The following is a 13,288-nucleotide window of genomic DNA, read 5'->3' on the forward strand; positions in this document are numbered from 1 at the left end:
GCAGCATGACCAATTAAAAATGTTGAGGTTCCTATAAAGCAACACATTTGCCATGCTGTGAACGGTGAAATGAAATGAAAAGACATTACATCACGGCAAAGGTGTCAACTTTAGCAACAGAATAATTCAGCCCAGCCTTTAAACGACTCAACTAAACAGTCAAATGTTCAAAACCCAAGCTGCCTTGCTTGTTCGGTCCATTTGCCTCAGAACAAAAGTATACATTTGCAACAAGAAGCAGTCCTGCACGACCGACTGCTTTCGCAGCTTTGACACAAGCAGGCATAAGACTGGCTGTGTGAAGTCAAGTGGATCAGGTCCCTCATTTCCATCAACATCTCTTATTCTACTGGATTCAAGGACAATATCCTCCTCATAACAGTGTCTGTTGTTGTAACCTCTGCAGTTCCAGGTATTTTATAGCCACGCAGCTGGGCAACAAACGGACAGAGGCAAGTGCAGCCCAGTATTCTGAGGCATTTGACAGTTCACGATGGAGGAAAAGCATGTCGCAAACCTGGCATAGACCACAACAAATTATAATTACAGTAAGGGACAACTGAAGGTGTGCATTTATCCACCATTAACTTATTACAGCCTATAGTAATGACAGAACATAATATAATGTATTCTGGCCAACCATAAAATAGAAACGACTATTCTACAAATTTGTCTGACGACATTTTTTTTTAGTCCAACACTAAATTCACAAAAGGGCTGGAACTTATTTTTTTGTTTAATATGCTATTTCCTAACATCAACAATGCAATTATACATCACCCAGTACATAATTATGGGATCAGCTCGCCGCCAATTATTAAGTGTGGCACCGCGTTTTCAAAAACCTTTCCCTCGTATGCAACGTTATTCCCCGGTTCCGCAGGCACCCAGATGTATAGGCTTGAGACAATAGGACCCTTGTTAAAAGCTTGCATATAGGTGAGAATCACTCAACATTGAGCTACGTGTGGACTGCAAGGGCCCAATGTACTCAATCGGATGGTATTTGTGCACCCAAAACAAGAGCTGGCGTGGGATGGTGAATCATCTCCACAGGTGGCTTTGAAGTAGCCGCAGGAATTCGACATTCCCCTGGAGATGGCAAGTCTATCCAGAGGACAACCTCGAAGAAGGCACTGTTCAATCCAGGTTAACTCAAGGGCTCCACCAAGCTTTCATTAATGACATTTTATAACTCCTTTAACAAAAGCTTTTTTCAGATCTAGAACATTGTTAGCATCCGTGTTACAATGAAAATGAGTGGCTGAATGTACTCGGGGAAAGCAACTGCACCGACGTTGCGGAAATGCATCTGCCATGGTGTTTACTATGTTAGGACATTGAAGCAAAATTAAGTTCCAACATTGATACCCATCATTGCAAAGAGGCCAAGAAAAGCACATTGCACCAATAATCTTCCTACAAACAGGAGAGCCTTGTCAACATGACGAAAGACTGCAGAAGGATGGTACAGCTCAGCAACTCCTCAAAGACCTGCATGGTTAAGTCGTCCGATACATGTTTAACCATTTCAAAGTAATTTTTTTGTTATATTCTTCATTTATTGGAAAACTGGGCAGATAATTTCATTTCAGACCGGAATGTAAGATTTGAACCCAGGACGGTGCTCCTGACACCGTCATCAACCACTTCTGCCATTTAACAATACGGAGGTCATTTTCAAATTTGAGATCTTACACCGACACAAAATGGCCCAATCTTGTGAATGATCTACAAGGTCTTTAATATCCACTTTACAGAAAACGGCACGCTTTGATCGGCTCCACAGACATTACTGGGCAGCAGCAGCAACAATCAAACTTACTGCCTTTGTAGAAACTGGCCCAGTGGACAGGACTATGCATTTATGTTACACAGCTAAGATATGAATAATATAGTATCTATGAGAATAAGAAAACATCGAATCAGACTTCAAAGTAGATATTACATATGGCTCAATGAATTAACTAAAAAGACCACTAAACCTCAGAACCTATCCGCACCACACAGCAAAGACAGCTGGGGGACTTCCAATTACCAATAATTAAAGCCCACAGCCTCATTAAACCCGAGGGAAAAAAAGTAATTCGAGAAGCTGTTTAGTGTTTGAGGAGTCTGGCAATAGCCTAGGAAGATTGCATGCGTTCGGCGAGCACAGTATTTTGCAGCAAAATTTGGAATGGAAAAACACATAGCAAACGAGTAAGAATAACACTAATCCTACTCATTACGGGACCTACGTGTTGGGATAACTTATATTTAAACTGCATTCTTACCCGGTGTATTCGGCATGAATGCAGCTACGTTCGCCCATTTTACAACCCCAGCACCATCGCACGCAGTTGTCTTACAAGCAAGGGGGACCCTGGGGCCACACACGCGATATTACACACTGCAGGACCCACCCCACACGCTCAATTGTTACAACAGTTATATTAATCATAATTTTAAAAAAAGCTCAACCAATTTGAGATATTCACTCGCACGTCTTTCCTTAGCGCCATGGTGTTACGCAGAATAACCGGGCTATTGGAGGGTTTGGCGATCACAGGGGGGGGGGGATGGGTCCACGTGTATCCAGTGGTTGGGGGCACAATGGCTTACACGGATTCGCCACTGGGTGTCGTAATCCGCAAAGTGCATGAGGACTTTCCTTTCATTGGCGGCATTGGCTGCTCACTGCTGAACGGAGCTTGCGAGTACGATGTAAATTACGGCTGCTGTCCAGTGTATAGACTCCACAGGTCAAGGCAATCAAACCCGACTCCCCACTGGGGCAGTAATCGTCTCCATTCGTGGTGGCCCTTAGCCAGCGGAGGAAATCCCACATTCTCATGGTGGAAGTCTCTTCATGGGATGATCACGTGTAACTTCCCACAGATGGTATTCATTGGCCCTGGAAGGATGGCCGAGTTGATCCCGCACAGGAATTGAAACTCGTAACATTATATTTGCTACTCTAGTGCTTTGCTCACAGCAAGAACACTCTACGAAAAACAATGTTACCTTTCTTTACCCAGGAACACGTCAATAGATGACAATACTCAGAAAGGACGTGCTTGGGATGTTTCGCGGGTTCTTTTGAGTTCTGTTTTTGTGTGTGGGCAGAAACTAGTGTATGGGGAAAAAACCCCAATGCATACGAGGGGAGAACACTGAAATTTCATGCAGCTTATTAGAATCCTACTTGTGTATGACTTGTGTATGGCCTCCTACAAGTAGTTAACTGATTTTCAGGTGGGTGTCACAATGGCTATACATCCTCGGGGTGTGTGAACACACATTCCGGGCCCGTTCTTTTGCTTATATGGCCCCAACCAAGTGGAATTCTCGACCTCGTCAAATAAGGGACTTTCTAAACATCCCAAGCTTAAAAAACAAATACACGTTACCTGTTCAGCCCGGCATCATGGATGAAAGCTAACACAGCATCTAAGTTATGGTTCAGATTACCCCGATTATTTTAATTGCGTGGTTTCCATACCTGTCAACCCCTTACCAGTGCCTACATTTTTACAGCCCAATTCAGACCTTATTGGTCACCCCGTGCCACTTATAAATCTCAACGTTCATCAAACAAAGTCCGACCACAAGGGAGAAACACAAGACAAAAAAAATGTGTTTGTGCCCGTATTGAAACGGCTGTACGCCGTATGGACCTGAAAACTCAATTTCCCTGTACAAGAATACGGGGGGGGGGGGGGGGGGTGATGAGGGGGGGGTAGAAACCATATGGGTTGACAGGTATGGATTTCCCAAGTTTTTTTCGGAGAATCATAAATTATACATCACGCATTGGTTTAAGAAAGGCGCCTTTCAAAACAACAGTTTTGATTGAGAGTTGATTACAGCGGTTCCAAAATCAAGGCGTTGGGCATGAATTGAGAAACATCACAAGGCGCAGCTTCATTGACGAAAATAATGTATTGCAGCATTAGTGCACAAAGACTAAAATTGCATATACACTGCGGGAAATCAAATCGTGTTACGAAATTACTGGTACATTTTTGTTATCTTCCAGTTTCTCCTTGAGCAGGTTAGCATGGGGAGAAGGATCGATGTAGAATCCTAACGCTGTACACGATTCTGGTGAAGCAAAAAAAAGGTAACCGATTCAGAGTTACCATTCAAGATATTTTTTCCTGCAGAACACGTGCACACGAATGTTCTGTGCCGTTCCCATTACCTCTGCGCCCACGGTTATTTCCGAGTTTTGGCGACAGCACCCCACCACGTTGTCGCCCACCCTTTGCCGAGGCGGCCGTTTATTAGTTTGGGACAGGGTGTGGTGGTGCCGACACCACCACACCTGTGTGTGCCAGGTGTCATTTAGCAAAGTTCCCCCGCGTCGTGTTAGTCTCAATGTCGCGCAGTCCTCACGTCGTGAAACTCCAGGTGTGTCTGTAGGTTGTCCCTAGATGTCATCCAATCTAGATGTCATTTTTTGTTTGTTATAGAAATCACTTATTAAAAATGTCAGTCCTTATTGATGTAAATTCATACAGACATTAATCGGTATACGTATCAACTCATTCAGGCGAGATGTCACTGCAAAAAAATCATGCACTATAGAGGTCATTCCTAGTTGATGTAATTTCTTCTAGCAGTCAACTCTTGTATTTTTTTTTATTTTGTCTTTAAAGAAATCCAGCCAAGATACCAATCAATGAAGAATTCAACCAGCAAGTCATTCCCACACCAGTCATTGTTAAAATCACTCGGTGTAGATGTCTCTCCGCGTAGAAGTCATTCAATGTGAAAGTCATTTCTTTGACACGTCAACTCTTGCACACATCGTTCAGCGTAGGAATAATCTTACGATATGTCAATCCTCGCCGATTCTAGGATAATCTTTCCGTGCAAGCTGTCGCTTGTAGCGGATGTCATTCATTCCGCCGTTAGTGCTGCTGCTGCTGCTGCGACGCCTGGGAGTCGCCAGGAGAGCCCTCGGCAGTCGAGGCATCCCGTTGCCCCCCCCCGCCGGTGGGTGGTTGTCCACTGTGGCCGCCCAGCATCATGCCGTCCAGAAACATGCTGGGGATGTCGCGGCCAAAGTAGACCTTGGCGTTTGCGGAGATGGCCTGGTACCGCATGACCTCCAGAAACTGGGGCGTCAGCTTCACCTACGCTCGCACAACAGTGACAAATCAGTGACCATAAAAGCATTACCACCAATTCCCTTTATTTATCCATGAAAGCCTCACTGAAAAGGCCCCCAACTCCGCCCCCCCCCGAATTGGGATGTTTAGTCAGTTCCACTTTAAACGCAGAAAGATGAACGTCAAAGCGTTTTGCCAAAAAAACGAGAATAGGCCAGGGCTCATTTATTTTGGTGGCCCTAAGCTAGTGGTGGGAATGTGAAAGTCATCAGGTGGGGCCTATTTCTCCACAAGGCAATTACTGTTGACAACATATTTCGTGAAAACCCCGGGGCCAGCCCTGGACACGCTGGCGGGACTATGTCACTGGGCTGGCCTGGGAACACCTGGGGATTCTGCAGGAAGAGCTAGAGTCTGTGTTTGGTACTGTATAGTCTAAACCCTCCGCTTGTCTAATGAGCGTTGCAAAACAAAGTTTTTTCAATGCTCAGAAAGTGCTCTGAAAATGCCTCCCTCAACGCTAGAGTCCATCGCCAGGGAAAGGGAAGTCTGGACCGTCCTACTCAACATGCTGCCACTGCGACCCTCACCAGGACAAGCGGATTGAGAAATGAACGAACGAACATATTCCACAAAGTGATACTCCTGTAGAAAGTCGAAGGTATAAAGAAAGCGTCTCTCTACTGAAATAAGCAACAGGTGCAGCACTCCTCTGAAATGGGGAGCCCTAAACAAGTGGTGGAAATTCCACCTTTCTGTCTGTAGGACGGTAGATGTTGACATCTCAGAAAGTAGTACTCCTTTTATTGACACCCACGGACTGATGGAATGTTTTAATCCTTAACTGGGAATTAAACTAATTATAAACGCGAGTATCATGCGAAGCCACGATTCCCAGGGGCCCGACTGTACTCAATATTACACTGTTATCACAGCCCTTTGTCACTTACCTTCTCCATGGTTTAATCACGATCGTGTCACAGTCAAGGGAGTTGTTTAACCATCCTGAATTCACCACACTAATCAGTGCAGGTCGGCAATGAGAGGGCAAGGCCCTGGAACCAGTTCAGACACCATTCACCACTACTGTTATCCATGGCCAGGCTTTGAACTCAGGTTACTGGGTTCATAGGGAAATGCACTAATCATCGTGCCACTGGTCCTCCTGTTATTTGTTACCCAGCAAAAAAATAGCAAAAACGATCTCCCTGAAAATTCCACATTGTCAAGGTGGGAGGCCAGTCATTCCGCACGATGACTACTGTTGACGTTCAACAATGCAGTACTCATTTGATCAACATCAGAAGCGATGATAAAGCGAGTAAACCCCACCCTGGGGTTTTAAATCACGACATTCCAATTGTGAGTCAAGCGAGAAAATCATGGCAGCCACCCAGCCGATGATGCACAGAATGTGATGGCCCTTTATCCAACAGCGGATTGTGCAAGTAGGTGACAGTATTGACCACATAACAGAAATACGATTGGGATTTTTTTTTTTAAAGCAAGGCAATTGAGAACGCCATGAATGGGAATAAGAGACTAGAGTTTGCACATGGGAGCGCTTGTCAAAATACGGAGCTTGTGCAGAGAGATTACAACATCGGTGACTTAACCACGAAACACCGGTTACTCTCACCAGGGCAAAAATTTGCCGAGTAAACTGGGTTCAAAAGCCCTGTGCGCATTGAGGTAGCCACGTGACTGACAAATACACTAATAACTTCTAGATTTGAAGCTTTCGTGACTGCAAGGATTCATACTCTTTGGTTGTTTCGGTAAAGTCACGTAGGTAAAAAATAAAATAAATGAAAGCAACTAAATTAAATCACAACGTTTCGGAAGCAACACAAGCCTCCGTCTTCAGGTGATTTTGCTGTGGCGTGTTCCACCTGAAGACGGAGGCTTGTGTTGCTTCCGAAACGTTGTGATTTAATTTAGTTATTGTCATTTATACTGGTAGGAACCTCCTGGTTACACCAGCCCACAGGGGATTATTGTGCCTGTCCATCGTGCATCCAAAAATGGGAGGGGTGGGGCTGGGTGGAGAGGGGAGGGTGGGGAGGGGCAGGGTGGGGAGGGTCTGGGTGGGGAGAGTGGGGCTGGGTGGTGTAGGGCTGGTCACCCCGTGGTGCCCTTATAAAACCTACACACGCCGGCTTGTGCCCGCCCTCAGTCGGCCATATTTGCGGAATACACCACGCCGCCGTTGACCCTGGCCATTGACCGAGCAACCCAACGTTCCTACCAGCTCCCTCCGCAGGAATGTGTTTTTATTTTATTTTTTACCTACGTGACTTTACCAAAAAAACCTAAGAATATGTGTCCATACTGTAGCGTGTAAACCACTGGATCCTCTACTCCAAGCACACACTTCACCTTGTTAGCCTCTGCAGTCTTCAGCGACGTGTAGTACTCTGCGTCGGCCTTTGTTGTCTGCCGAGCAAGGAATGCCGTGTCTGAGCGACACGCACACGCACACACCACAAGAGTTCGATGAAACATGCGGCCCAACGCTTCCTTCTGCAATGCTTGTCACTTCTATCCATTCAAGGCGTTAGGATTTTGTAGTAAATCAACCAACGTGTTTTACAGCAAAGGATCGGCCATCAGCTCCCGATTATGATGGTAAATGTGAATGTCCATGTACAATCTAGCAAATTAAAAGGCAAAAATGTAAATATATGATCATGGTTTGGGGTGTTTACTCAGCCCATCATCCCACAGTGGTCAATAAAGTGCCACATTGTGGGAAGTCAACTGTGGTTGTCCTCTGGACAGGCCCATCCTACTGCCATAGGAATGTGTCATTTCAACCACGAGGCTCAGAGCTGTAAACAGGAGAGGAGCAACACCATAGGGTCCATCTAAACCCTCCGCTTGGCTAAACCCTCCGCTTGGCTAAACCCTCCGCTTGGCTAAACCCTCCGCTGGGCTAAACCCTCCGCTGGGCTAAACCCTCCGCTGGGCTAAACCCTCCACTGGGCTAAACCCTCCGCTGGGCTAAACCCTCCGCTGGGCTAAACCCTCCGCTTGGCTAAACTCCCCGCTAGGCTAAATGAACATTGCAAAACAAAAAAATTCAATGCTCAGAAAGTGCTCTGAAAATACCTCCCTCACAATTTTTAAGTTTACTGGGATGATTTCAGAGACGATTTCATGCGAATATCCGAAGTATTGTGGATAGTGTCACAGATAACAGGTTCCAAATTAATTTAATAACATAGGACGAGATTGAAGACTCGGGCACAATGGTCTTATCGCCTCAAGTTCATTTTGGGCCGATGCACGAACTGTCACAAGTTATATCCAAGGTGGTGCTCATTGGTGACGATATGACGGATGGTATATTCAGTTTAACACGTAGGCTTTCGCGACCAATATTATTCATAATAACGTTTTTTGGGTTAGATCGCGTTATTTATAAATGTATCGTAACCCTCCACCACCCGACACGGCCAATCAGCAAAAAAGTGTCACGTTGACAAAAGACAAATAGTTCACTACTTCCGGCGAATTGCCCGATGATGCTGGATGTAATTACCAGCGAAACGTCGTACTCAAAAACTCTAAATGTTGTGGATTCACTCTTCAACACACCGGTGGGCTAAAGTAGTGAACTATTTGTCTTTTGTCAACGTGAAACTTTTTTGCTGATTGGCCGTGTCGGGTGGTGGAGGGTTACGACACATTTATAAATAACGCGATCTAACCCCAAAACGTTTATTATGGATGGTATATTGTAACCGGTGCCGAAGCGCCGCTAGCCTGGTGCAGCTCTGTACGCGTCAATGTGTGTGCAACTGTGGGAGCACAACGTACCCTCCAGCTCAGACATCTTCTTCTCAGTCTCCTTCTCCTGCACCTTCTGCTCAAACTGGATCTTGGACACCTGGGCCACCTTCTCAGCCTCTGGACACGCGTAGAGCGCAAAGACAGATGCATGAATATACATGGAAAAGCACAGATTTCCCCCATTCATCTTCACGGTCTGTTGGGGCAAATCCCGCGAGCGAGTGCTTGTTAAGGCCACGTATTTATTTGTACAGCAAAGCACGCGAGAGGGTTGTGGTGTGGTCAGAACTATGCCTTAGCCACCTCTCTTTTCGTCCTGGTACAGTGTGCCAACATCAGCACTCAGTGCTCAATTAGGACGGAGAAGACCTAAAAAGGAGGCCTCGGTGAGGTTCAGGTGCCACTTTACACTGCTGTTATACCTGGCCAAGAGTCAAACCCGGATCATCAGGTTCGTAGCGCAGTGCGCCAACCACTCCACTACTGCTCCCCACATTAAAGCGTGTACAAATAAATACACACAACTTTACAGAAATAAATTCAACCGGACACATTTATACGTAGAAAAAAAATTAAGGTTCCCCATTTAGTCATAAAGACTGGTTGCGCAAGTGCAGTGAGTAAGGCCACAAAAGGAGTGATGTGGCCCGATGTGCCAACACCGGCAGTATGGGCTAGACATGTACAACGCAACGATACATCGATTTAGATTAAATAACATTCTTATCCTCATGATAATACACTCAGTCATGCCTGTGGCAAGTGACTAAGATGTATGCAAACTATGACAAGCAAATAGATTGCATTACACACAAGTGTAAAAAAATGAGACAGAATGAACATACCAACAAGATGGTAAAAAAAGACCAAAAAATAACTGATCATGGAATAGTTAAGACTCCGAATCGTGAGAATTCACCTCCACCCGTGTGGAGGTACCTGCCCACTATGGGCCCCCTCACCCATCGCTGTTGATCAGATTTCAAGTTTATTTTGTTCAACCAGAATGGAACTCAAGAGAACAAGATGGATCTCAATTGCAAGTGAGCTGGGTCACCAAAAGCAACAACAAATAAATTAAGATTCCAGCAATAAAAAAATAGAAATTAGAGCAAAGACAACTGGCGTCACATGAGAAATCACACTTATTGCACAAACGTAAATCAACGTTAAGTAATAAGTTCCCTGTAGCGCAAGTCGGCTCAGGCAGATTATGTCAGACTAATCCCAGTGCAATCACAATTAAGTTGCAGAATTGTATTACATTTTTTTTATTTTACCAGGTTAAGGCCCACTGAGCTATACGGCTCTTTTTCAGAAGCGACCTGGGCGCAAATGATAGCTCAACGAAGTGGCTTATCACGTGGAAATGTATTGTAGCCAAATACTCTTAACACATGTTTATAAATGTGGAGGGGAAAACCCGGAGGACCTGGAAAAAAATCCAAGCGACCACGGGTAGAACATGCAAACTCCAAATATACAAGCATCAGGTTTCGGAACGAACCCACAACCTCCCGCATACCGGGCGAGGGGAGTTAACATCTTGCCAATGTGGCACCCAACACTGATGCACAGTGTAAGTGGGAGACACGGGGCCATGGCCCGTACCCTACCGATGATGGCTTTCTTGCGTTCCGTCTCCGCCTCCTTCTCCACCACCTTTTGTCGCTGTGCCGCGATCATCAGCTTTGTTTTCTCGCCCTCCCTGCCATGGGAACAGAGACGTGGGAACCATTCGCCCAGTCAAGCGATTTAAAATGGGCGGCTTCCAGGCACCCACGCTCTACTCCGTCATATCCGTTCCACTATGCGCTTAGCAGAATCGCTAACGTCATGATCGTTTTAATCATTTCACCCGCCCCCACCCCGAACAACCAATAAAAGTTCATTCAACGGTCACAGTCTCATTCAATATTCCACCAAAACTGTGGCTCTTAATGTAAAAATACTTGTCTCTCTAAACCAGTGGTTCTTAACCTGGGGTGCAAGCATCCCCTGCAGATACGAGATGCCCTGTCTGGAGGTGCAAGACATGTCAGATTTTATGAGAAGGTAAATCACGGGCACCTAAGTACAACTACATTGTTTCATCAAACCGATGCAAAGCTGCAGTAATTTTTAAGAACCATTGCTCTAAACTAAGGAATTCCATTATTTATGTATTCTTTATAAAATTGGCTGGCACTCGACTCGGCAACATCACCTTCAATATATTCAGTTTTTATGAAGCACTATACAACCGAAATGTAGTCTCAAATCCAACTAGAAACTCTTGATGCAAAGATTCAGAATACATCGACCTGTGCACATATACGAGGAGACCTCAAAAGAATCGTCACTGTCAAGTTTTATATTCTTGGTTCTTTCGGTAAAGTCATGTAGAAGGGAAATAATAAATATAAAACAATACAATTCTCACGACGTTTCGATTGCCACACAAGCAATCATCATCAGGTGTGCCTGGTGTTCCTGATGATGATTGCTTGTGTTGCAATCGAAACGTCGTGAGAATTGTAGTTTTATTTTTATTATTTTATTACTTCCCTTCTACGTGACTTTACCGAAAGAACCAAGAATATGAATCCCTGCCGTCAAGTTTTAGTTTATGTTTCCATTACACATTCAACGAGGATAATTTTCATCTGGAATCCAAACATAATGATATAAAAAAAACTATCAGTAACAAATGGAAACAATTCAAGTAAATGGTCGCGATAAAATACACACACACACAGACAAATGCCCCCCTCCAAAGGGTTACACAGGGGAGAGGGCTCACTCACATGAGCTCATAGTTTCTTCGAATGGCTTCCGGGATCTTTGGTTTCGTGACGCGAACAGCCTGCGTGCAAAACACCCTCAATGTCGTCATCATCATCAACGCTGACATTAAGAGCACCATCATCGCAACCACTGACAACATAATTTTAAATCACCATCGCCATTGTTATCACAATGCTTGCAATGCATTGATTCGAGGTAGCATAAAGCGTGGGTACCATCACATTCCTTTCGCAGTGGACAGCTTTGAAAAACGCTCCCAGAGTGAGGGCACTCTTGTACGCACATGACATCAAACAAGGCACGTATGCAAGACGAACTTATTTTCACACCGGACGTAGCCAAACGTGCTAATCGGCGGTAACAGAGAGCATGGTATCATCGGAAATATTCATCACAATGCCTTGAAAGCCACAAAATATTGCACAAGCTCAGCTGCTTTCGAGAGCCAGTAGATAAAGTGAAGCGTACAGTAAAAACTTGGATTGCGAGTAACTTGGTCTGCGAGTGTTTTGCAAGACGAGCAATTTTTTCAAATAAATATTAATTTGATAAACGAGCGAGGTCTTGCAATACGAGTAGTACGTGTATAGGCTTTGTCTGCCGAACGTCACGTGATCACAACTGATATACGAGTGCTTTGGATTACAAACACGTTTCCGGAACGAATTATGCTCGCAATCCAAGATTTTACTGTATTAATTTGGAAATCCACAGTGGTAAATCATTAGAACACATGACTCGTAACTGGAGAGTTGCAAGTTCAAATCCTGGTTCAGGGTAGGCTCAGCCCATCATCCCTCCAGGACTTACAAAACAAGGAGCATTTTACAAAGAGATCAAAAGCAATTGTCCTACCAAAAAATGGTCTCTGCCATAAAAAAAATGTGCAATTTATGTCACTTATTTATGGTCACCAATGGAGCCAAGTGCTGCCTCTCACTCATTTGAGCAATGCTTCAACTTAAAAAAGAAAACCATCAAAAACGTTTCACCATTGTCAGTACAAGTAAGCCCTCATAACATGTACATGATTGTGGCTGAGGGTGCACTAAGATGAACATCCATCCCTTACAGCCTACGGAGTCTAAAGGAAGCGGTCCCAATTGGCACCTGTATGAAGAGGCCTGGAGCCATGGAGGTGAGGTCTTGCTGAAGGGCGATCTTGAGGTTCTCATCAATTTGATCTGCACTCGCCGAGATGAAGAGCAGACACACGAGCGTGCGAGTATGTTTGTGCGTGTATCGTTTGTGGAGCGGTGGTACAGCGGTTAGCACGCTGCGCGATGAACCCGGGCTGCCGAGTTCAATTCCCGCTCACGGCCAACACCAGTGACGATTATCCGAACCAATATTTGGCCTTCCCGAGGTCGACTCAACCTCAAATGAATACTTGGGACGGTGTGTAAACATTGGCACTAGGGAAACGACAAAGGTAGCCGGAATTGGTGCTGGCCGTGCTGACCTTCATAGGTGCTCGCCAACAGCACTTGGCCCAAATAGTCTGTTAAAGCTATAAGGGGGTCATTAGTCTTTATATTGTTTGGGCACCTATGTGTGTACACTGGAGCATTATCGTCAAACACTGCACTACGAACCCAGCTACCTTA

At 45.0% G+C, this 13,288-nt stretch overlaps 1 protein-coding gene across 1 annotated transcript in view; it reads right to left on the minus strand.

Moving 5' to 3' along the window:
• Positions 1 to 718: 718 nt before the first annotated feature.
• The window catches only part of LOC144937963 (erlin-2-B-like), a 40,000-nt gene continuing 27,430 nt past the window's right edge, over positions 719 to 13,288 (minus strand). Inside the window, exons 7-12 of the mRNA XM_078865615.1 lie at positions 12,792 to 12,865; positions 11,681 to 11,739; positions 10,511 to 10,602; positions 8,922 to 9,011; positions 7,479 to 7,558; positions 719 to 5,123 (exon numbers count right to left, since the gene is read on the minus strand). Coding sequence (XP_078721741.1) covers positions 4,899 to 5,123; positions 7,479 to 7,558; positions 8,922 to 9,011; positions 10,511 to 10,602; positions 11,681 to 11,739; positions 12,792 to 12,865 — 620 coding nt within the window. The 3' untranslated portion in view covers positions 719 to 4,898. The remainder of the gene's footprint in view (positions 5,124 to 7,478; positions 7,559 to 8,921; positions 9,012 to 10,510; positions 10,603 to 11,680; positions 11,740 to 12,791; positions 12,866 to 13,288) is intronic.

The sequence above is a fragment of the Lampetra fluviatilis genome, chromosome 20 (assembly GCF_964198595.1).
Source record: "Lampetra fluviatilis chromosome 20, kcLamFluv1.1, whole genome shotgun sequence".
NCBI lineage: Eukaryota > Metazoa > Chordata > Hyperoartia > Petromyzontiformes > Petromyzontidae > Lampetra > Lampetra fluviatilis.